The sequence below is a fragment of the Lethenteron reissneri genome, chromosome 23, assembly GCF_015708825.2.
Source record: "Lethenteron reissneri isolate LAM-NWPU_2019-01 chromosome 23, ASM1570882v1, whole genome shotgun sequence".
Taxonomy (NCBI): domain Eukaryota; kingdom Metazoa; phylum Chordata; class Hyperoartia; order Petromyzontiformes; family Petromyzontidae; genus Lethenteron; species Lethenteron reissneri.
In genome coordinates, this window is record NC_083801.1 from 16,345,397 (window position 1) to 16,368,758 (window position 23,362).

Below are 23,362 nucleotides of genomic sequence, written 5' to 3' on the forward strand. Positions count from 1 at the left end.
ACCACAGCATGCAGCAACAGCAACAACGGCAGAGCTGGCCATGTTAGGCCATGGAGCGCGGTCTGACCAGAGCCGCCCCAGAGGAGCCCAGCTCTGAGCCGTGGGGATGCGACAGCGCTGAAGATAGCGCGGGGAGCAAACTCGGCGCGTTATGAAGGAGCCGTGCTACCAACGCCTGCTGGAAGTGGAAATTGCTCGCGAGTGTGGCCTTCGGTTTCTCTTAGACACAAGTTCGCTGGGTTTCCAATTAGAGATATATTGTTTTACTTTACTTATATAAGTGGCCTCTAAAATGTGTTTGAAAAAACTAGGAATGGGTAAATGGGCATATAGTCTTTGGCGAATTATGTTGTTCAGGGAGATCTAGTTTTCACGTGTTCTATTGATGTTTATAGCACGTATTAATGTATAACACATAACCCAATTGGAAACCCTGTGGTGTGCTGAATGGTACACGGTGTCTGCATACAAATGTGTTCTACAAGTGTTCAGGGCCTCTGCCGGAGCTCTCCATGAAGAGTTATTGATGCTTAGGTTGATTGCGATGGACATAACGAAGTTCTTGTTTTATTGTGTTTGTGCAAAGGTTTACTCATATATAGTCATATCCATAAGACAATGTCGGTTCAATAAATTGTTACTTTCTTAAACGTTTCATCCTTAATAATGCGTGTAAATACCGTTTAGATATTTGTGTATTAGACTGTATGTATAATGTTTGCATGCGTAAAAACGACATTAAAATTTACAGACCGCATAGGTTTAATTTGGCCATACTTCACCACGCTGGGCAGTGCTTGTTGGTGATAGGCAGAAGTCGGGACAACTTTAGACATTACTCACCACTGACGTCAGCCATGACCGGGAATACAACTTAGGTCGTTGGGATTATAGCGCATTGCGTAAACCACAGAGCCACGGCTCTACCACCCTGTATGGAGAGTATATATATACTACATTTGTCATAACGAATAACATTCATATGTTTGCTGTGAAGAAGGATCATTACATAAAAACCTCAGCCCATGTATCTGGTATTTGTTACAAGGCGCTGCTACATTGCTGTTGCCGAATGTGGTGAGCTTTCGTTTGTGTGTCACGTATCTGCACGCAATTAATTTGACAGAGTTCCAATTTCAGCAAATGAGAGAACATTTCGTTGCTTTCATTATCATAAGGACCCTGCTCCCTGCACATTTAACAACACGGACATTAACGTGTGTGTGTTGACAAAGCCTTAATTAATATGCCACCTAATTACAAGTAATAGGTTTGTAATGGATAAAATATTTCCATTAGAGTGCGCCACAATATTGATCGAGGAGAATTTAAAATATCATTGTAGGAAACTCCGTGAAAACAATCTCTGCAGTGTTATGTATAATCCATCATCGTTATCATCAGTCACTTCGTTATTGCCCCTTCCACTCCTGGCCCCGTGGTGCCTTGTTTCCGCGCAAGAAATGTAGCAGAAAAAGTCAAATGTTATATTTACCATTCAATGAAAAGCCCCCGATGAGTTTCATCGCGACCTACTGTTTAATGATTCCCCTGGAAACTGTGTACGGTAACTGGCTTTGGCCAGCTGACGGGTGTTAAGAGTAACGAAGCAGGCCAGCTTTTATTTTTTTGTTAGTTTATTATACATTGTCCATATGACGCTGCCAGAGTGGTGTAATCATTAGCAAACTGGACTTGCAATCCAGAGGTCTTCGGTTCGACCTTGCAGCACGGCAGTTGAAACAATGGGGAGAGGTTCTTCAACACTCCGGTCTCGATATACACCCAGCGATAGTAATGGTTGCGCCGGTTAGACGATGGGCAGGCTGCGTGTGACGCGGTGACATGTGGTCACTCCCACCCCATCCATTTCGTCTGGCCAGCATGGAGGAAGAGGACAAAATACCTTGTAGAGGCGCTCTCTAGACTAGTGGAAGCTATATTTGAAGTTTTCGTGACTGCAGGGATCCCATACTCTTTGTTTTTTTCGGTAAAGTCACGTAGGTAAAAAAATCTAATAAATTAAAAATGAAAATAACTAAATTAGTAATTTTGCTGGAGCGGTCACACCTGATGACGGGTGCTTGTGTTGCTTCAGAAACGTCGTGATTTAATTTAGTTGTTTTCATTTTTAATTTCTTTAATTTTTTTACCTACGTGACTTTACCGAAAAACCAAAGAGTATAGTGGAAGCTATTTCGCCAGCAGTGGAGTGAGCAAGCAATTGCAGGGTTGCAGCTGTTAACGTTGGCCTTTTACGAGAAACAACTCGTTTGCTGATAGTACTGTCAATGGTGCACAAGCACAGGTAACAAAATAAACTCAATACATTGGCCAATAATAATGCCTTAAAAATGAACACGTATAATAGGCGACGTTTCGGGCAACGGCCCTTCTTCACAGCCAGAGAGGTGAAGTGAATTGCGCCAGAGAAGTATGTTGCCTGTCTCTCTGGCCTCTCTCTCCGTGCTGTGTGCTGGTAGTCGCCTATCCAAGCACTATCCAGGCCAAAAAGCCGGCTTAGGGCCTGTCCATAAATGACGTCACGCGATTTTGGACGATTTTTGACCCCCCCCCCTCGTCACACGGCGTCATAAAAAGTCAGACCCCCCCCCCAAAACCATATTTCCATTTTGAAAATAAAACATGCTTTAAATCGCTTTAAACGATTGTCCTTGTAGTGCGTATTTAATGTGGCGCTGCACTCTGATGTTGTAGGAGAAAATATTTATTAAAAAGTCTACTTAATTAAGGAGAACGTGTTGTCTATATTTAAAGTTGCGCATTTTGACATTTCTCAAACTCCCCCCCCCCCCCCTCGTCACACGTCGTCACAAATGTCTGACCCCCCCCCCCCCCAGGAGCGTGACGTCATTTATGGACGGCCCCTTAGCTTACGAGATCAGGCGCATCACGTGTGATTTTGGTCGTATACGCACACACCTGGGCGGTTTTTTTTTCTAATGCGGGAATCGCAAGCGGGTTTCAGACGAGAAACCCATCCATCTCCGACACGAAAAACGTTGCGCTATTAAGAAGGGCCATTTCCTGAAAGCTCGCCAATTATATACACAGTATTCATTTTATGGCAGTATTATTGACGACTGTCCTCAGTTTAGTGTTGTTAGTTGTGCTTCTTTGTGCACCACTGCCAAGGGAGCATCACCAAATTATTTGTTGAATATTTCGACATATTCTGAGCTGTTTTGTTGCAGTGGTTGATTGTGCAGTTCGGCTGTGCCTACGGCCCGTTAAAAAAGAACATTGGCAAATAATGTACTGGTATAAGGCATTTAATGTAACTTTCGCTTTGCTGTTTTGTTGAATAGAATTTTACTGGCAAAAAGGTCCAATTTTGTAGCTGCTCACCTCCAGATATGAATGCACTGATAGTGGCATTGTCATTGTACTGTTCGGCTTTTGGCGTTCTCTGGTCTGACAATGGTGAGACTAGGCCCTAAAGAAGGCTGTCTCTGGTGTAGGCCAATCAGTTTCAAAGACAATGCATATATTATCAGAGCATGCTTGTTTGCATGTTCACCACAAGTACGTGTGGTTAATGCAGACATGAATCTTTGCAGAAGGTTTTTATTTGGTGTTTGAACATCTTAACACCTGTTTTATTGCCAGAAAGGGTAAAACATATTCTTCATTTTTCATAGATCATATAACTATTGAGCAAAACCGCGAGCAGTAGTACCAGCCAAGGAGTGTCCACCCACATGCACACATGTACGCCTCCTCACCTGTTCACATGCACACCTGTACACCTATTGACCTGCACACCTACTCACTTGAACACCTGTTCACCTGCACACCTGTACACCTACTGACCTGCACACCTACTCACTTGAACACCTGTTCACCTGTACACCTACTGACCTGCACACCTACTCACTTGAACACCTGTTCACCTGCACACCTGTACGCCTACTGACCTGCACACCTACTCACTTGAACGCCTGTTTACATGAACACATGTACACCTGCTCACCTGCGGACCTACTAACTTGAACACCTGTTCACATGAACACCTGCGGACCTACTCACTTGAACACATGTTCACCTGCACCACTGTTCACGTTGGCTCAATATAATTAAGGTATATACTGCACACCTATACACCAGGGACGTGCGGTCAGGGGAGGCAGGGGGAGGCAGAGCCTCACTTGTCATACTCCAATGAAAATAGCTGACGAAAAGTAAAAAAGAAGAATAATAAAATAAAATAAATATTTAGATTTTTTCAGTGATCTGTGTTATAAATGTCATTTCTGTAGGATTCCAACCATTTTTATAGTAAAAATCGCCAAATTTGCGGAGCTCTGCTGCAAATACAGGAAGAGACGAGAGGTGAGGCAGCGACGAGCCCAGCCTCCCCTCTGATTGCGCAACCCCTCAGTAACTGGATGGAGCGCGGGCAATAAGCCCGTGCCTGTTACTATCTCAGTATGTCACCAATGTAATGTTTGTAGACCACTTCATGTCCTTGCCTTCCATACTCCAGGTAACTAATTTCACGTATGTGTATAAAGATATTTGGGCTCGCTGGTCTCGTCATGAAACTGCAATGAAAAAGCACCAGGGGAGACAGCTATCACATCTGCCTCACTGAAGGGGGACGTGTCTAACACGCCCCCCTCAGTGAGGACACGCCCCCTAAGCGAGACCACGCCCCCCTCAGTGTGTGAATCTGGCTCTGGCACGAGCCATTGCCTCCCCAGCCACTGCTATACACATGTACTCTTCTACACCTGTACACCTGCTCACCTGTACAGCTGGACCCTGCACGGTTTTGAACCGGCCACAAAGCGCTCGGTAGATGCACTTACATATCACATAAGCCATTTATAAGAGTGGGATAGACTTTATTGGAAAAAAGAATACGTACACCACTGTTCACGTTGGCTAAACATAATAAAGCCTACATGTGTAATGTACAATATAATGTAGGTATATACTTTATAGATAACGCACATCTTCTATGCCTCTATATACAGCGGTTCCTATGCCGTTTGAAAGTACCGTGTAATGTGACACTACGAGTTATATTTTGTTGCAGGCGAATCAATGTTGTGCATCACATTTAGTGCAGTAGTTGTCCACGTGGCGTCGGCAGTGCACGCGTGCACTCGTTTCGGTTCACTCGGGGAATGCCAGATGATGAGACGACCCTCCGTATATTAAGAGACGCGTCCAAAAGACTCGTGCCCGATGCCAAGAAAGTCATACGGATCTGGTCACGCGCACGCACGCGCCTCCTTGCAGGTTATAATACGCACCCCCATCTCTTGCTTTAGAATACAAAGGGGCTGCGTCTCATCGGCCGGAGCATACGGCAGTATGTACTACAGCGGCGTATGTTTGTACATAGCCACACTGGCCAGCGCTTAGACTTAAGGGGCCGTCCGTAAATGACGTCACGTGATTTTGGATGATTTTTGACCCCCCCCCCCCCTTCGTCACACGGCGTCACAAAAAGTCAGACCCTCCCCTCAATATGACGTCACAAAGCTCTGCCCCCCCCCCAAATATTAAACGTGCTTCAAAACACTTTAAACTCTTGTCATTGTAGTGCGTATTTAATGTGGCGCTGCAATCTGATGTTGTAGGAGAAAACATTAAAAGTATTTTTAATTAAGTAGAACGTGTTGTCTATATTTATTTAAAGTTGCGCATTTTGATGTGACGTCACATTTCTCACCCCCCCCCCCCCCATCGTCACACATCGTCACAAATGTCTAACCTCCCCCCCCTAAGTGCGTGACGTCATTTATGGACGGCCCCTAAGCCACGGGGCAAACCTAGCCCGGTGCAGGAATGTCGGACTGTCGCTACACATAGCAAGCGTTCGCTCACAATCCACCGTCATCATCATCATCACCACCATCATCATCGCCACCATCATCATCATCATCACTATCAGCCACGGTGAATCTACTGCTGACGTGAGCACTCCCGAACCCGCCTCCGCCGCCACCTCGCACGCTCCTGTGATGTAAAACTCCGCCGAGCACCGCCACAGGAGGCCATTGACTCGCTCCATCTCCTACGGACGCGATCCATTCATTGCCTGCCACTCCGTCGTTGTTCTTGCCCATCGCCCCCGTTGGTGGTCAGAATCACAATATTTAATTAAATCCGATGAGCTATGAAGCTCTTTTTCACATCTGTCCAGCATCTCTTCTTCCAGCGACGTTCTCCTGCCCAAGCCCCCATACTTGCATTCCTTAACGATCTGAATGATGCAAATGACCTCCGTGTATGGTGTGCAGTATTCTCTACTCTAACACACGCGGCTCCTCTTTACGGCAATGGGAAGCAATCCACGACGCGGCAAGGAAATGTTAACGCCCGTAACGTGGACCACTGCCGTCGTGATGTATGTACTGTATATGTACACATGTTGAACTTCTTTCGCACCGTACGCAGCCAAGCGCGCTAACCAGTGTCCCACGTGCAGTGGGAATGTTGGAACCGGTGAGGAATAGGTCCTCACCTGCAGCTGTGCTTTTCAATAGTCACTTCTGCTCATATTAAAGCATTTGTTGTACTTACAAATGGGAAATAAACACGCGTTTAAACACATGTCCATAAGAGTCGTCTTTACTCTATCGTAAAAATTGCCAACAAATCCCGATTGGCCATCCGCGGTGTATCTGTGTAAAGCACTGGCCTCTGTTAATCCACTGATGGATGATGGGTTTCCCACGCCGATCATGGAGTCTTGGGGGTTATTTGACCATACTTCACCCTGCTGGCCGGTGCGGGTTGCTGAAGAAGGGGATATGTGGTGATTGGTTCAGCCATCACTCGCTTCTGATATTAGCCGTGGCTGGGAAGGAATCGAACTTAGGTCACCGGGATGATCGCACAGAGCCCTAACCACGGCGACGCTGATTCTCCGATCTAGAAATAAGTCGGTGCTTTTCAGTCGATCACATTCATTTAGAATGCGGCAATTCGCGCTTTCTATAGTAGTCGTAGTATTCCAGATGTTCAATTTAAATGTCACACAATGCCACTAATCTGAAATTATTACAGCATTGATCGATTCCCGTATGGGGCTAATGCGGCTTTGGTGCCTGTCAAGGGCTGACAAACAAACATTCACACAAGCCGGGTAATATTTAGTCTGAAAAGCCAATAAACTGATGGACTAAACATATTCTTTATTTTGACGTATAGACACAGAATGTGGGTATACCTCTTTTGTTTTGCCCACAGTGCTCCACAACAACGCATAGTGCGTGTATATAACGTTGTATTATTGTTTGCCCCATCGTTTAGATGGAGTCCTCTTGCCAATAACGTCTGGTAACCCAGCAAGAAGTGTGATTCTGCTGATGAGACCCAGAATGTCGAAATTGGCCCAGAGTTGTGCTTGCTTAAAACAAATGCTGATGACTATGATTTGTCTGGAAAGCGAATAGGGCGAGGGACTAAAACATATTTTTATTTACACGTGGAGACACAGAACAGGATTCTCGACTATTTGCTGTTTGATATCTGAGCAATGCTCAACCCCAACAACTACCCCCAAGACGAGCTCATTGTCACGCGCGGAACCACCCTGTTTTGTATGTTTGCCGTAGTGTTTATCGGCAAGCGATGTGAATGCCGCCCCTTTTGACTTGCATTACGAAATAAATGACAGAACGAACGGTGACTGAGGACGTGCACAACAAGTCAATGCATTCCTCACCGACGAATACACGCAACCGCGTCTTGTTTTCTGTGTTTCTATTCACGTGCGAGAGTCCTCTTTTGAAATCCTTTTATACCCATAAAGACAAAGGCGCAACCCTGAAATCGCTTGGTCACTCTACTGGCGGTGGATATGGGCCTCCACATCGAGAGAGCTACGCTATCGGGTATTTTCGTCTACTCCTCCACGCCTGCTGGGAGCAACGTCATTTGAATCTATAATTGTAGAGAGAGGTACAACTAACAAAAAAATATTAACGTAACACGGGGCACCCGAGGCATCTTCGTAAAGATGACGCACGGCGCGCTCTCTTTATTTACGATGATTTAGGGACTCGACTTTCCGCACCGTATAACAAAGGTGGTGCTCACCAGAATGACACGTGGTAAATCTCATTACAGCATTCACGTGCGCTCTCTCAAGACAACAACTCAATTATAATCGCCCTAACAAACGAAATATATAAAACAAGGAAAAATATCTCCCGTAAAGGCTTGACAGACTATTGGGGCAAGTGCTGTTAGCGAATACCTATTGAGGCCGGCACAGACCACGAGTAGGTGCCCAGCACCACGCTCGGCCGCACCAGGTACTCAGTTGAGGCTGAGCCGACTTAGGGGAGGCTCAGGACCGGTTCAGATAATCATCCCTGGTGCTCGCCGCAAGTAGGAATCGAACTCGGGTATCTGGTTTCGTAGCGCAATGCGCTACACACAAATATAATAAGCGATATCCCGTGCAATGGTCTTTCTTGATATCAGAAAGATTTAGAAGGCCCATTGACTGAAACGTCGCTTATTATATACGTATTCCTTTCAGGGAAGTGTTTATCGACGAATGTGCCGAGGTTTTTTTGTGTGTTTGTTATTTATACCTTAGGCACCACTACCAATGCAATACTTCTCTCTTAAGGGTGCTGCTTTCGCCAAGCGCAATCTTTACAGAAATCCGAGCTATTGCCTTCAAAGAAGGTCGGCTGTCATTAGCGCGTTTAATTATCGAGGCGAGCTCATTGAGATGCCCAACTTTGCTCATGATAATGTGCTTATAATAAAAAAACCAGAATGGGCCTATAGGGGGATGTCATAGGCCACTATGCACGATTTCCTAAAGATTAACCTTTTGAAAGGTCTCCCTGCGAGCGCCGTTCCACAGAAAGAAAAGGGTCCCCTTTGACCCCCTTCTTATGCACTACACGGAGAAATATTTCCCTTGGTCGCAGTGCCGGATTACACTAGTGCGAGGCCTGTAGCATATGTTATAAAGGGGCCCTAAATAAAAAAAGAAAACCACGTAACTATTAAAACACAAATTTTTCACTTGCATATTAAAGTAATTGTATTTTTTCATTTGCTGTACAGCCAGATAATACGACAAATCGGTAACCTTAAACACCCAGTCTTCATCAAAGTTGAAGGCAGTATAGCAGGGACGTGTGGTCAGGGGAGGCAGGGGAGGCAGAGCCTCATCCATCATACTTCAATGAAAATATCTGTTACGAAAAGTAAAAAAAAGAATAATCAAATAAAATAAATATTAAGATTGTTCCACTGATCTGTGTTATAAATGTCATTTCTATACGATTCAAATCATTTTAATACTCAAAATCTCTAAATTTGCGGAGCTTCGCTGCAAATACAGGAAGAGACGAGAGGTGAGGCAGCGACGAGCTCAGCCTCCCCTCTGATTGCGCAACCCGTCAGTAACTGGATGGAGCGCGGGCAATAAGCCCGTGCCTGTTACTATCTCAGTATGTCACCAATGTAATGTTTGTAGACCCCTTCATTTCATGTCCTCGCCTTCCATACTCCAGATAACTTATTTCACGTAGGCGTATAAAGATATTTAGGCTCGATGGCCTCTAACACGCCCCCCTCAGTGTGTGAATCTGACACTAGCCAGTGCCACCCCAGCCAATGACCTCACCGCACGTCACTGCAGTATAGTACTATAGTAATAGAGCAAGTGCAGAATCACTGAACCGGAATTGATAGCTTGAAAGCATTCAGCGCGGGCCCTTGAAAGTGCGGGGCCCGTAGCTACTACATATGTAGCTACTTGTGCTACTCGAATAATCCGGCACTGCTTGGTCGACGAAGAACCCCTTCAACGCACGCTGGATCGGTGGCTGGCAAACACGAAGGGGCTGATATAACCTTACAGCACCAGACCCTTCAAAAAGCCAACAAGCACGTGTAACTTAAAACAAGCTAATCTAATGTATCGGCCGTCGGGGTTTTCAGGCAATGCTTTCCAGTTACATTTGTTTCAACGGGAAACCCGCGGGGCCGGTTTCGACTTTCTTGAGTCTCCTCAGCAGTGCTCGGTGCATTAAGACAACGAGACGTGTTAGTCGAGATCGACCGGCGAGTATTCCGACTTAACGAAATGCGTGAGTGTGGTGAGTGACTAATGCACTGTGCTATGGACCCGGCGACATGAGTTCGAATCCTTTTCACGGCCAACATGAGAAGTCAGCAGCTAGCGATCCTGACAATCTCCCCTTCACCAATCCGCATCGACCAGCGTGGTGAAGTACGAACAACGACACGGTTCGGGGAGGCCCTCATCCAGCAGTGGATTGAGAAGTTACTGAAAATCAATCTTGCTCTTGAGTAGCACTACGGGGAACTGCAACCAGGAGTGGGTCACGGATGTAAAGGGGCATCATTCACGTGTCCACGTGTGAGCAAAGGGCACGGACAAACACATTTAGGCTCTGGCGGTTGTCCCGTGTCCCTCTCCGATGTGTTTTTTGGTTCCGCCACGTGCTGCTCGGCATGACGTCCGACGTTTCGCTCCACGTGCCGGGAAGCTTAAGCCCATTAAACATTTATGTGCACTCGCCGCTGTGGCAGCTGAAGCTCACGGCACTTGGAGCGAAACGTCGGAGATCGTGCCGCCGGAAAGAAAAAAAACACGCGGGTAGAGCCTCTAAAACCCCATCGAAGAGTTGCACACACAAACACACACGCACACGTGCCTTTTAAGAAGCGAGGTCGGTGGAGAGGTGCCTGGACGATGACACCTGTCCCCTCTTCTCCCCCGCCCGATGAGACCTCCCTGCCACGACGTTTCACCCATGCCAATGCCCTCGTAAGTGCTTTGGTGCGGTGCTTCCCGTCATTCGGGATAAGAGAGAGGGGGGGGGGGCTTAATTTGCCACTCCAGTAATGCAATCCCAAAAGTTAAATGTTTCCGAGCGCTCGCAGCTCGCTGGCAGCCTCGAATTGGTGTCACGGGGTGGTGGTTTGGCTTGAGCTCTGTGGCCCTCAACTTCCCCGTATCCACCACTGCTTTTAGGGAAAAATGATACCCGTACCGTATTGGAATTGTTATGCGCATGCTGTGCGCGCAGCCCGACAATTGAATGGATACACGCACTGCTTGTGGCGCCGCGCGGTTGAACTGGGCGCTGCCTGGTCCCATGAATTATTTACGCACCCAACACCCCAAATTCCCGAGTCCAAAAATCTCCCCCTTCATTTCGTAGCCCGGTGCCTGAGCCCCTCAGGCCTGCGGGCCATTGTGCAGTTGCACCGCCTGCACACTCCTCGATAGCGACGCCACTGCTGCCGCCTCTTGCGCCTGAGGATCACAAACGACTGCGTGGAAGCATTCGCGTAGGTTATTTCACAGGGGCTGTAGTGCTTAATGTAATCGATTCACATCGATGGTATGCATTCTCGCGATACATGCGTGGTTGAAGTCGCGTGTGCACCGATCGATGTTTTTTTCAGTTCCTAATTTAGTGTTTACTGGGTTCACGTGAGGACCCTCTAGCCACTAGTGCCCGCTACATGCACCACGATGTTACACAATAGCTGGCTATTGAATTAATTCGAGGTGGGGCGAATAGTCCGGTAATCAAACGATATATATTATTATCGATCACTCTTGGTAATTGATTATTGTACTCGGACACCTTTAAAAATCTCGGCCGACCACACATCCCCAGAAAGCCACGCCCAGTGTGACAACGTGGCCGATGATGCCAATGACGCCACCAAGGCCCAAATATTACCTCCCGTCCAGCGGCACACATGCGAACAGCGTTAATTATTTTTCCTAACTAACTATATTGTTGTGTTATCAGATTAGTCGAGTGATCAAAGCAATAATCGTTACAGTAATTGACAACTTCAATAATTAGATATCCCAATTCTAAATACATAGTCACAATTCATGACATTGTGATGGAGTGGACGATAGTCCAGACCGCTGTTCAGTGAATTATGTTGGCACGCCACATCCATGTTACCTTATTTTGTTCCCATGATACTTATCATGTCCTCATACAATGATAAGAATGTGAGGTTCAATAATATAGCATGACTATGGATTGTTGCACCTTGAAATCTAGTGGTCGTTAGTACCTTATACTGGTAGGAACCTCCTGGTTCCACCAGCCCACAGGGGATTATTGTGTCCGTCCGTCGTGCATCCAAAAATGGGAGGGGTGGGGCTGGGTGGAGAGGGGAGGGTGGGGAGGAGCTGGGTGGGGAGGAGCTGGGTGGGGAGGGTGGGGAGGTGCTGGGTGGGGAGGGGTGGGGCTGGGTGGGGAGGGGCTGGTCACCCCGTGGTGCCCTTATAAAACTCAACATTTAACCTACTCACGCCGGCATTTGTGCCCGCCCCCACAGTCGGGAATATTTGCGCTTTTACGAACATGCCAGCCAGTGTCAAGCGGCCGCTCTGACTCATCAAGCCAGGGCTACATAAACCATATAAAATCCAAATTTATTGGTCGCTTACACGGTTACGCTGGCTGATGTTATAGCTTGAGTTGTCAGCTCCACAACACTGCAATAGAATGTCTAACAAATAATAATCAACATGTGCGTGGAATGCTTCTCCTGTCTCTCTATCGCCCTCATCCGAATGCCAGAATCGGAATCTTTATCTAGACTGGAGGAATTACGATGAGCTATGAAGCGCTTTTTTCACGACAGGGATGTGTCTCCGCGTGACGCTTTTGCGTTGGCCTCCTGCCATCACGGATGAGCGGAGAGTGGAGGGGCGGGGATGGATGAAGCATGGACGCAGTGCTGCAGTAGGAAGGGAGGGGAAAGGGTGGCTTTTTGGGGGGAGGGAGGGAGACGGGTGGGGTGGCCTTCTGGAGTGGGGCGTGCGGGGGGGGGGCTGGCGCCGCATGTTTGCGTAGCCGAATCGTCGGAGAGCGAAGCGAGCAGCGGCGGCTTGGTGGCTCAACACTTTTTTTTGCGGCTGTGGCGGTGCTGGTGCCGCAGCTACCGAAATGTCTAGCGACGGCTCTGGGACGGACGTGGAGTCCATCCACACGGGAGGAAATGATGACCACCCCTTGCACCCACCGCCGAACCACCCAGCAACGCTCGTCAGCAGTCATGGATGCAGGTGGCTTGGCGGTCCGTATTGTACCAGTCGCCGTCGAAGTTGCAGTTGCAGGTGGTGCATTCGTCCAGTTTGACCTCTCGACCCGCGGGGATGACGTTCGAGCCGGCCAGGCAGTTTGGTCCTGCGTGCGGTTTGCGCGTATTTTAGAGAGAGGGGAGGAGGAGGAGAGAGGACGGGGGACAAATGAGTTATGCTAATCGTTGACAACTTGATTTTAAATATAATTAATTACGTTAATACTTTCCAACACTGTATGCGTTTTGCCTTGAGAAGTATTTAATTAGCAGTGTGGAAAGCGACGGGTCACTGTAAGGGCAGAATGTATTTTTTTTTACAGAGTAGAGCATTTGCAAGTAATGCTTCTTTGTTTTGGTTTGTTTACCTACTTGGCTAATTAGGGGTGTTATAGACCCCCCCCCCCCCACCACCACCGAACGCTTAAACACTTTGCACAGTTTGGAAGCGTTGTTGTCCTTGCAAATCCCCTTGAATGCTGCCTACATCTTCAGATCTTGGAAGCTAAGCTGATTGGAGCCTGGTAAGTAATCGGATAAGAGACTGCGTGGTTGATACGAGATATTGTTGTAGGGCTTGGATTGTGAGGTGGCCAGGAGCTGATAGTACCGCATTGGATTACTGAATCCATCAGCGCAAAGCTTTGAGTGTTACACCGTCGTGTGCAACTTTCCGCCAAAAACACGAATCCGTTGAATTGGTCAAAAATGTCAAATGCAGCAAGGTCCGCCTGCAAGATTGTCTCAGTTGGAGCTTTCCCGGATAAAGGCCATAACTATTTAAAATAATGTGTACTGACCTTTACTGTCATACACGTGACTATATTTCATACACCCGTTGGGTTTTCGCTGTCCCTTTTTCTTCGTGCTATTATACAATATCGATGATGCCGTTTTGACGTTGAAATTTTCAACGCTTGATTTTTTCGGTGTTTCCTCCGCTGTTTGGTTCCAGCATTGGAATGCTGTGCGGCGTTCATCGCTGCGTCTGTGTTGACCAAGATCTCCCTTGGATAAGCGAACACTCGTGAAGGTCGGAACGGGTGGGTGGCCAGCACCACGCCCGACCGCCTTTGTTTCCCCAGTGGCGATGTTTACACACCCCTCCCGCCAAAGTGCCTTGACCAGGACCAGAACCCGGTTGAGAAAATCGTCACCGATATCGGCCGTGAGCGGGAATCGAAAGTGAATGCGCCCTTTTGCAAGCGGTGCATTTCCGTGGTTCGCTGGATTCCTAGCGCAGCGCGCTAACCGCTACGCTACTCGGGGCGCACGGTATCGCTCACAATGCTGCGCCGTGTATCCCATTTTTGGACCAATTAAACCCAAATTAGATATCCACACGCGTCCACTCACTGCGGGGCAGCGCCGGAGGGATTCGGTGGGTTGCTGGGGGTCGTTATTTGTGGGGGCCCATTACGGGGGGGCGGGGGGCGGGTGGAGGACCCACGACCCTTAAGCAGATGACGAATTTTTTGAAGAGCACGGTGGAGTTGGTGGTGGGGGGGATGAGCAAGGAAGCCCGCTGAGTGAGGGGAAGGAAAGCGTTTCGGACATGCTCACCTCCTCACCCAGAGGGCTCCTTGCAGACATCAAACCAGAGTAACCCCCTCTCCCCCTCACATTTTTTTCCTTGAAGATACATAACTCGCATAGACGGCGTGTCCCGGGCTGTCCGACACGAATTTGAAAATTGGCTAATAAATATGGGGCCGTCCATAAACGACGTCATGCGATTTTGGCCGATTTTTGACCCCCCTCTCCCCCTCGTCACACGACGTCACAAACAGTCAGACCCCCCTCAAATATGACGTCACAAAGCTCTGCCCCCCCCCCCCAAACCATATTTCCATTTTGAAAATGAAACATGCTTCAAATCACTTTAAATTATTGTCATTGTAGTGCGTATTTAATGTGACTCTGCACTCTGATGTTGTCGGAGAAAACATTTATTAAAACGTCTATTTAATTAAGTAGAACCTGTTGTCTATATTTATTTAAAGTTGGGCATTTTGATGTGACGTCACATTTCTTAACCCCCGCCTCCCCCCCTCGTCACACATCGTCACAAATGTCTTGCCTCCCTCCCCCCTAGGTGCGTGACGTCATTTATGGACGGCCCCTAAGTAGGCTTTATCGTTGAGTTCAAACGCCTCATTATGGCACTACTGACGTCAGCTTTCACACCTTTAACCCGTCCAATATACAATGGGGGCGCCTGCCTGCGATGTTCTACTTGAAGCAGCTTCAAGCTCTCGTCGGACACGCTAAGGCTCGCCGTGTTCGCTTTGTGGGCTTCATTTCAGAGGAGTCCCATTAAAATGGAACGAGCGGCTGTTATATTAATTATTCTCTGGCACAGAAAATGCGGAAAATCCACCACTGGCTCAAGATTGCCAACACAGATGAGCACTGCCCAATGATGAGGGTTACACACAATGACAATGATGATTAATGGTCCCTCTGGCATCTGGGAACTCCAATAGGTGGTTCAGAGGTCACAGATATGGCAACGGCACCGCTGACACCCTGGCTTCTAATTTATGATGACATCGAGTTATCAAGTGAAGTAGGCTGATCGTCTCAGCTCAGTCACCAATGCCTGCAGAAATGGCTGCACAAAAAACATCACATTTAATTTCAGGTTTCACTTAATTTCGCTCAATTCCTGCTTTGACAGTGCCCCCCGGCCCCGTCTCCCCCAGTGTGCAGATAGAAAGGTCACTTTAAGGGGTTCTAAAAATCTTGATTTGAAGCTTTCGTTACTGCAGGAATCCATACTCTTTGGTTCTTTCGGTAAAGTCACCGAAAGAACCAAAGAGTATGGGTTCTAAAAAGTCGTTCTGTCATATAACATTCCACGGGCTGTTCTTGAGCACGTGGGCTCGTGCGTCGTTCTCGCTCTGCGAGGATTTCCGAACGGAGGCCGCTTCCCGTGAACGACACCGACAGCACAGAGTGAGCACAACATCGGGACACGGGCTGAGAACCGACCTGCCCGACGAAGCGGGAAGGGGCTCAGAACGGCGAAGGCGGTACGCACCGTGTTTGCAGACGGGACAGCACTGCTTGGGCTCATAGACGGGGTCCACGCACTCGGGCAGCGGGCAGTCCGAGACCACGCACGTCACCTCCCCGTCTGCCTCGCAGCGGCACCGCTCGCACGGGGACAGCTGCCGTGGGCGGGGGTGGGAAGTGGAAGGAAGGGCATGAGGAAGGGATTGAGACGTGAGGAAAGCGAGGGACGGGGAGGATTAAAAATAAAAAAGGGTTGGATGGGTACGGGAAATATGGCAGGGATGTGAGTCGGGCGGTAAATGGATGGGAGGGATGAGATGAATGAAATGGATTGGGGGAGGAGAGAAGTGCCGAGGATGGGATGTATGGGAGGGACGACAGAGATGTTAAGTGGATGAGAAGAGAATGGGTGGGATGGGCGAGACGGGATGGATGAGAAGAATGAGAGTGATTGGAGGTGACCGGATGAGGATGGGAGCACTTAAGAAGAACGAGTGTGCGTTGGAAATGAAAGAGAGGGATGTGAGTGAGGTGGACGGCAGGGATGGGAGAGATGGGATTGAGAGGGATGGGAGGGATGAGAAGGGTAGGAAAATGGAAGACGTAGTAAGGACGGGAGAGTTGGGAGGTGGACGGAAAAGTGACAAGAAAGTGACAGCAGTGTTACGCAAGAAGCGTGTTGCAGAGCGAGGATTGGAACGGGAGATAGGTGGACCGGATGATCGAGACGGATTTGCGGGTTGTGCCGGAGAGGGCCAAGAGGGACGTGCGGGATGAAGTAGGAATTGCGACCGAGCTCGATCTCAGGGTGAAGTGATGGATCGTGGCATCAGCCTCTCGAGCCCAGGGTTATGCCCAGGGCTGTCATCACGGAGATTTGAAGTCGCGTTACCCGCGGGTAACCGCACGCTCATGGCGTGCGGAGCTCCGACTTCGGGAGATGAAAACGACGGAGTTGGCAAAAAAACAAAAAAACACAGAGAGACAAATGACATTCACTCACTGAGAGGGGGGGGGGGGAGTCAGTGCGTATGTGAGGGGTAACGCGGCTGAGCAGTCCGGTAAAAGGGTGCAGCCCTGCAACTGCTTGCTTACACCACTGCTGGTGGAAGAGCTTCCCTTAGAGAGAGAGAGAGATCTCTATTTTGGCCTAATCTTGCACGCTGACCAGATGCAATGGAAGAGGTGTAAGTATCCACATTTTACCCCACCGCACGCGACCTACCAATCGACTACTTGAGGTCTATCCTTTTCTGGGTGGATAGAGGCTGTCGAATTTAAGAGCCTCCCCCCCCCCCTCCTTTGTTTTCACCTCCACGCCAGGAGGTCGAACGGAACCGGTGACCCCTGGATTGCAAGTCCGGCCAACTTACCATTAAACCCCACGTGCAGCGTGCAAGTACCCGGTTAAGGTAGTGGGGAACGGAATATCGTTTTTGCATTCATCACACCTAGGACATTCCTTTCGTTCGTTCAGTGCACCGCGTCCTTTGCGTTATGTGTGAACAGATGTTGCCTCTTTGTGCTGGAACAAACCGTGCGTGCGTGAGCGATGCGGCTTCAATATGATTACACGGGGCAGAGTCGCACGCACGAGGGAAGTGATATTTCCAGGAGGCCACTGATCTGTCTGAGCTGGGGTTATCGTTTTAGCTCAGTTTTAATAAATTGCTCTGGTGGGAGAATCGGCGACGCAGTGGTTCGCGCACTTGCGCTATGAACCCGGTGCCACGGCTAATATGAGTGGCGGGTGATATCTGAACAAGTCCTGCACTGTGCTTGCCACTCATTACACACATAGTGCTTTTCACAAATGAACCATAATACCTTGCTCATCTCGTCAAGGAGCATAAACCATCACGCAAACTCCGGTGATCCTTGCAGCAGCGGCTTTTGGCTAGCTATCGAACAAAGATGGACAATGCATCGCGCTTTCAGATGTGCTTCTGCAGCCGTCTGGAAGGCTCTTCCTTCCGAAATTAGGAAGTCACTGGAACTGTGCACTTTGGAATCGAGATTGAAAACTCAATTCTTGAGAACTGTTTTTTGTGTCAAGTTTGTTGTCCATCCCCCGCTCCTCCAATTATCACGATTAATTACGTATGGTGCAAAAGAATAAACATACATACTGACCAGCGCGGCGAAGTATGGTTAAACAACTCCCCATAATTGACACGAGGTGGATTGACACGAGCTCAGATAATGCTAACAACCTGACGATACTGGATGTCATCTCCAGCAAAAAGAGATTAGTCTCCAACACACCAGTCTGCTGAAGCAGGAATATATTTGGCATATTTTATCCACTTTAAAGCTTTCGTGACTGCAGGGATTCATCTTCTTGGTTCTTTCGGTAAAGTCACGTAGAAGGGAAGTAATAAAATAATAAAAATAAAACATAATAAAACAATTCTCACGACGTTTCGGCCACAACGCAAGCAGCCGTCCTCAGGTGAAAACCAGGTCCGTCGAGGCGACAGAGTCTGAATGAAACAGCACACGAGCTTGGAGCATATATATAAGCTGGGCTTTGTCAATGCGCCCAGCTTATATATATGCTCCAAGCTCGTGTGCTGTTTCATTCAGACTCTGTCGCCTCGACGGACCTGGTTTTCACCTGAGGACGGCTGCTTGCGTTGTGGCCGAAACGTCGTGAGAATTGTTTTATTATGTTTTATTTTTATTATTTTATTACTTCCCTTCTACGTGACTTTACCGAAAGAACCAAGAAGATATTTTATCCACGTTTTACAACACATATTTTGACACGAGCAAACCCAAATGAAACCAATTATGAAAGCCTAAGCATACAATTTACTATTTATGATTATTATAAAACATATTCCACATTACGCACATTTCTTCTTTGCACGTGGAAATGTTGCATTGGGACTTGGAGACTCGTTCACGAAAGAGCGTCTTGAAGCCGGGTGCACACCCGTGATCCACTGGTTTGGAGAAATAAGATTGTGGATTGTACAGGTGTGTAAATGCCCAACATCTGACGGGCTGCAACGTGACCACGAGATGTAAGGACAGCAAGTGGGTTCGTGAATCCTTCCGCACGGACGTTCGAGTGTGATCCCCACGCATTGCTTGCTTGGTGGGTTTTCTCAAAGTACTACGGTCTCCTCCCACACAAAGCAAAACCTTCAGAGAATAAACCTGACTCGGCCAAACATTCTAATGCGGATTAAAAGGTGCAACCCTGCCATTTAGAGTGCGCTCTTAGATATTTCCTCCAGAGGGCATGCGGTCGATTCTTCCACGCGTCTTGGAAGGGGTGGGAATGCCCCCAAGTTTAACCCACCACACACACAAGCCTCAGAACCCGAGTGAAGTTCGCCCGGTACGTAATGATTTATGTCTACGACCGCCGTAAGGGAACTATTTTACGTGTGGCTCTCTGAAACGTTTTCGGGTTGTACCGAGCGTTGTCCGGCGTGAAGTCCGACATTTCAATCCACGCGATGGGAGCATCTTCAGGTTACTGAATTTAATGTCGGTTCCCAGCACATGGAGCGGAACGCTGTACCATTATTGCCGAATAGCGCGCGGTACAATTGCGCAGAATTTGAAATTTACCCGAAAAATTGGGAAAAGTGTAGCGACTTGGCACCCTACTACGAAACTACAGCAGGCTATGAAAATATCCCAATGTGTCAGGATCATCCTGATGAGAAAAAAAGTGTTTTATATTCAGCGAGGCTTTCCCGGGTAAATAAAGGGAATTATGATTAATTTTCACTTAAAACTTTCGTGACTGCAGGAATGGTTCTTTCGGTAAAGTCACGTATATAGAAAATAAAAATGAAATACAATTATGAATTTTTAAAAAAATATATTTTTATTTTCTATCTACGTGACTTTACCGAAGGAATTATGATAATAATAATAAGAACCCAAAAACACATTGGAGAGCTACAGAGAACAATCGCGAAAACCTAAGCAGTGTTCACGTTTGTCGAAAAATATGTCATGTTGCCTGTGTAAGCAGCATGTGCTCTGTCTGGTGCGTGGGTAGGTGCGCACTAAATGATGCGCTGGTGGAGAAATCTGATAGAATTCCATGTGCACGCCTGAGCGATATTAACCAGCGGGGGGGGCGGGTGGGGGCTTGATACTCCATCCATGAACGCCTCGAGGGGATTACATTACCTTGGTGGTAATGGTTTAACCCTGGCGAAAGAGTTTAGAGAAATCTGTAATTCTTCTCGGATGCACACGCAATAAAGCTCTCGAAAACAGCGATTATATATGAATACATCACTCGCCGCCGACCCATGAGGTATTACGTAACTTCCAAATGGGTATGGGCACGCGTTTACATTCGCGCAGGGCTTAATTTCTCATTGAATATCAGCCGCTATCTTGGTCGAAATTCCGAGACGTTATACGTGCCATGAGCAGCGTGGCGAGGTTATGATCACACAACTCTCATGACCAACACGACGTGGACAGCATTTCGTCCAGCATTGACTGTTAATTCAATTCGCTGAGTTTTAGGTAAACCTAATAAGGTAAACAAACACATGCTGGCCTGTGTTAGCAGTGGTGCACACGTTTGCAGAAAACAACACAGGGGTATTGCCCGAAACGTCGGTCTACCATGTGTTCTCTTATGAGCAGAATTAATGACGATGTTAGTGAGTTTTCATCTTCTCTTCCTATCGAGTTAATAAACCAGTAATGCAGTGCCTGTATTCGAGTAATGCATCTCTAACAAAATTGTTATTCACAAATTAAAAATCATTTACAGTCAGTTGTCGCCCATAACCGGTTCAGGCATCGCTCGCCATTGATCGATCTTAGCCGTGGCCGGGAATGGAACCCGAGGAGCCGGGTCCAGATTGCCTGCGTTAGACTCGCGCATCTCTAGCCTCCCGCCCAGTAGCTGAAAGTGATTTCCGCGGGCAGTGGAGCAGTGAATGAAATGGGAGCTCCTCGGCCGCGTGGGTTTGTATGTATATTGAACTTCTTTCGCACCGTACGTAGCCAAACCGTGCTAATCGGCTGGGGACCCTCCTGCCCCATAGGTCTAGGCGCAGTTGCACCGACTGCGCCCTTCACGCCGAATTTTCCCGTCGCCAACGCCAAAGAGCGGCCAATTAAAAGGCGCCCCCAGCACGTTACCTTGAACTCCTGCAGCGACCCGTACTTGGCGCCCTTGAACTCGCAGCCGCTGCGCATCTGCTTGCACTGCTGGCAGCAACCGTCCGACTCGACGCGCACGCACTTGGGGTGCAGGCGCGGGCAGTCGGGGGGCGCGCACACGGGCCCGTCCTCGGCGCACACGCACGGGCACGACGCGTGCCCCGGGAAGAAGCGCTCTCCGAGCCGGTAAACGCGCCCCGTCGCGTCTTCGCAACCCCGCTGCATCCGGCGGTCGGGCTCGCCCTCGTAGGCGCCGGGCGACGTCGTCTCCTGCAGGGAGGCTGGGCTAGGCGCCGCGTGGCCTCGGGAGCCGAGACCCGCGGCGGCTCCGAACCGAGTGACGTCCGGAGCGCCGAGGCTCCGCGGCCCCGGGGAGAGCGGACCCGCGCCGAGAGGGTGGATCAAGAGGGGCTCCAAGTAGATTAGCGCGAGGACGAGCGCTTGCCCGCGAGATAGACGTGGTAGCGCCCTCATGGCTGAGACGCCGGCGAGGGAATTGCGTAAAAATGTAGCTCTCGACAACGCAGTGTGATTTACGCGCCCGAGCTGACGCAGCGGGGGCACCCAAACGAATTTACGGTGGCGATGCAGAGAGCCGCTACGAAATGCGGAGCCGCTCTCGGAGAGTCGGAGTCGTGCGTTCGAGTCGCATGTTAAGCGGCTTTATAACCCACCTCGTGCATCGCTACACCGCCACCACCACCACCACGTCCCGTGACCGCGCGTCGGCGTCAGGAGCCGGAGTGAGCGCGGACCGTGCGTGTGCGAACTTGAAATGCGGAGCGAGCGAGACGGGGGTGACACAGTCACTGCCGCCCCCCCCCAACAACTCCCGCAACGCAGCCTCCCGCCCCTGCGCCGACAACGCGCACGGACGCACTTTGAGAGAGGAAAAACCAAAATGTGCCATTTCTAGCGTGACCTGTAAATTCACATTGGAGTCATGAAAATCCAGCTACACGTTCGTGGATTGAGAGATTTTATTTAACCAGGTGAGGTCCCTTTCAGATTAGCATTCAGCCGCATTTGGTTACGCTCTTAACTCGAAAAACATGTCGACGTTTCGGCTTACTGCCTGCTTCAGAAAATAGAACAACAACAACACTGCGGCATGCATATCAATGAAATTACAACAATCACACTCTTCCCATTCTCACTGGCCCTCCATTCAGTATTCGATGGTGATCGCAGAGTACAACACGATGCACAGGACGGGTACAGCAATTAGCGTCTTCGCACGTGTCTCTGGCCCCTGTGGGTGCTGTCGGTGTGAGCAGGGCGCGCTGAGTTTGCACGGCGCTTCCGTGACCCATAGTGTGAGTGATTCCATTTCTTGGCGCGTGGCTTCGCGTATTGATTTGTAATAAATAATTATGCCCGTCTCGTTGAATCGATGCGTTGCGCCTTTAGTGCTGCGGTTGTCGCAAGGTAGGGGTGGGGGGCTCGGTTGGCTACATTTTTACTCCGCAGCCAACCTCCTCCTTCTCCGCCCGGTTAGACCTCTGCGTGAATCAAACTCGGGATTTACGCTGCTCCCTAAGCAGTAAAGGCTGCGTCGCGTAAACTCGTAAAAAGAACTGTCAAAGGCAATCCGCTGTGTGTCCGTGTGCAGATAAGCGCACGGGCATGGCGTGAACGGGCGCGCGGTGCACACGTGTGCGTGAAAGAGAGCACACGTGTGCGCGATCACCCTGCGTGCGAGATGTGGGGAGTGGTAGTTGTCGTGGTTGGAGCGGTGACCCGAGCTCGATTCTCGCTCACGACTACAATTGTGGCGAATATTTTCTACTGCTGTTGGGCCCTTTCTACGTAGACTTGGCCTAACATTAGTACCTAGTGCAGTGTGCAAACACCAGAACTGGGGAGACAAAGACAGACAGACGTGGTCCTTGCCACCCACTCCCTAGTGTACCGTGCCAGCCTCAATAGGTGCTAGCTAAACAACACCTGCCCAAAGGTCTGTTGGGGCAAGCGGGATCTTTGTCTTCTTCGAGGGATGCAAATGCGTGAGTCTGTGTGACGTGTGAGCGATGGTTAAGACAGCAACGCAAACTCCCTTGATTGATAGCATAGTCTGTGTGTGTGCGTCTGT

The 23,362-nt window shown here is 48.8% G+C and overlaps 1 protein-coding gene across 1 annotated transcript; it reads right to left on the reverse strand.

The window, feature by feature from the left end:
- Positions 1-12,795: 12,795 nt before the first annotated feature.
- Positions 12,796-22,018, reverse strand: LOC133346106 (von Willebrand factor C domain-containing protein 2-like). Its single transcript, XM_061557510.1, has 3 exons — positions 21,250-22,018; positions 16,142-16,271; positions 12,796-13,205 (listed from the first exon to the last, which is right to left on the reverse strand). The coding sequence occupies exons 1-3, from the start codon at positions 21,742-21,744 to the stop codon at positions 13,066-13,068; spliced, it is 765 nt and encodes a 254-aa protein (XP_061413494.1). The 5' UTR covers positions 21,745-22,018; the 3' UTR covers positions 12,796-13,065.
- Between the last annotated feature and the right edge of the window lie 1,344 nt (positions 22,019-23,362).

Coding starts and splice junctions, on each gene's coding strand:
- LOC133346106 (XM_061557510.1), bottom strand. CDS start 21,744: ATGAGGGCGCTACCACGTCTATCTCGCGGGCAAGCGCTCGTCCTCGCG. Junction 16,272..21,249: donor GGTCGCTGCAGGAGTTCAAG/GTAACGTGCTGG, acceptor CGCCCACGGCAG/CTGTCCCCGTGCGAGCGGTG. Junction 13,206..16,141: donor CTGTCCCGTCTGCAAACACG/GTGCGTACCGCC, acceptor AACCGCACGCAG/GACCAAACTGCCTGGCCGGC.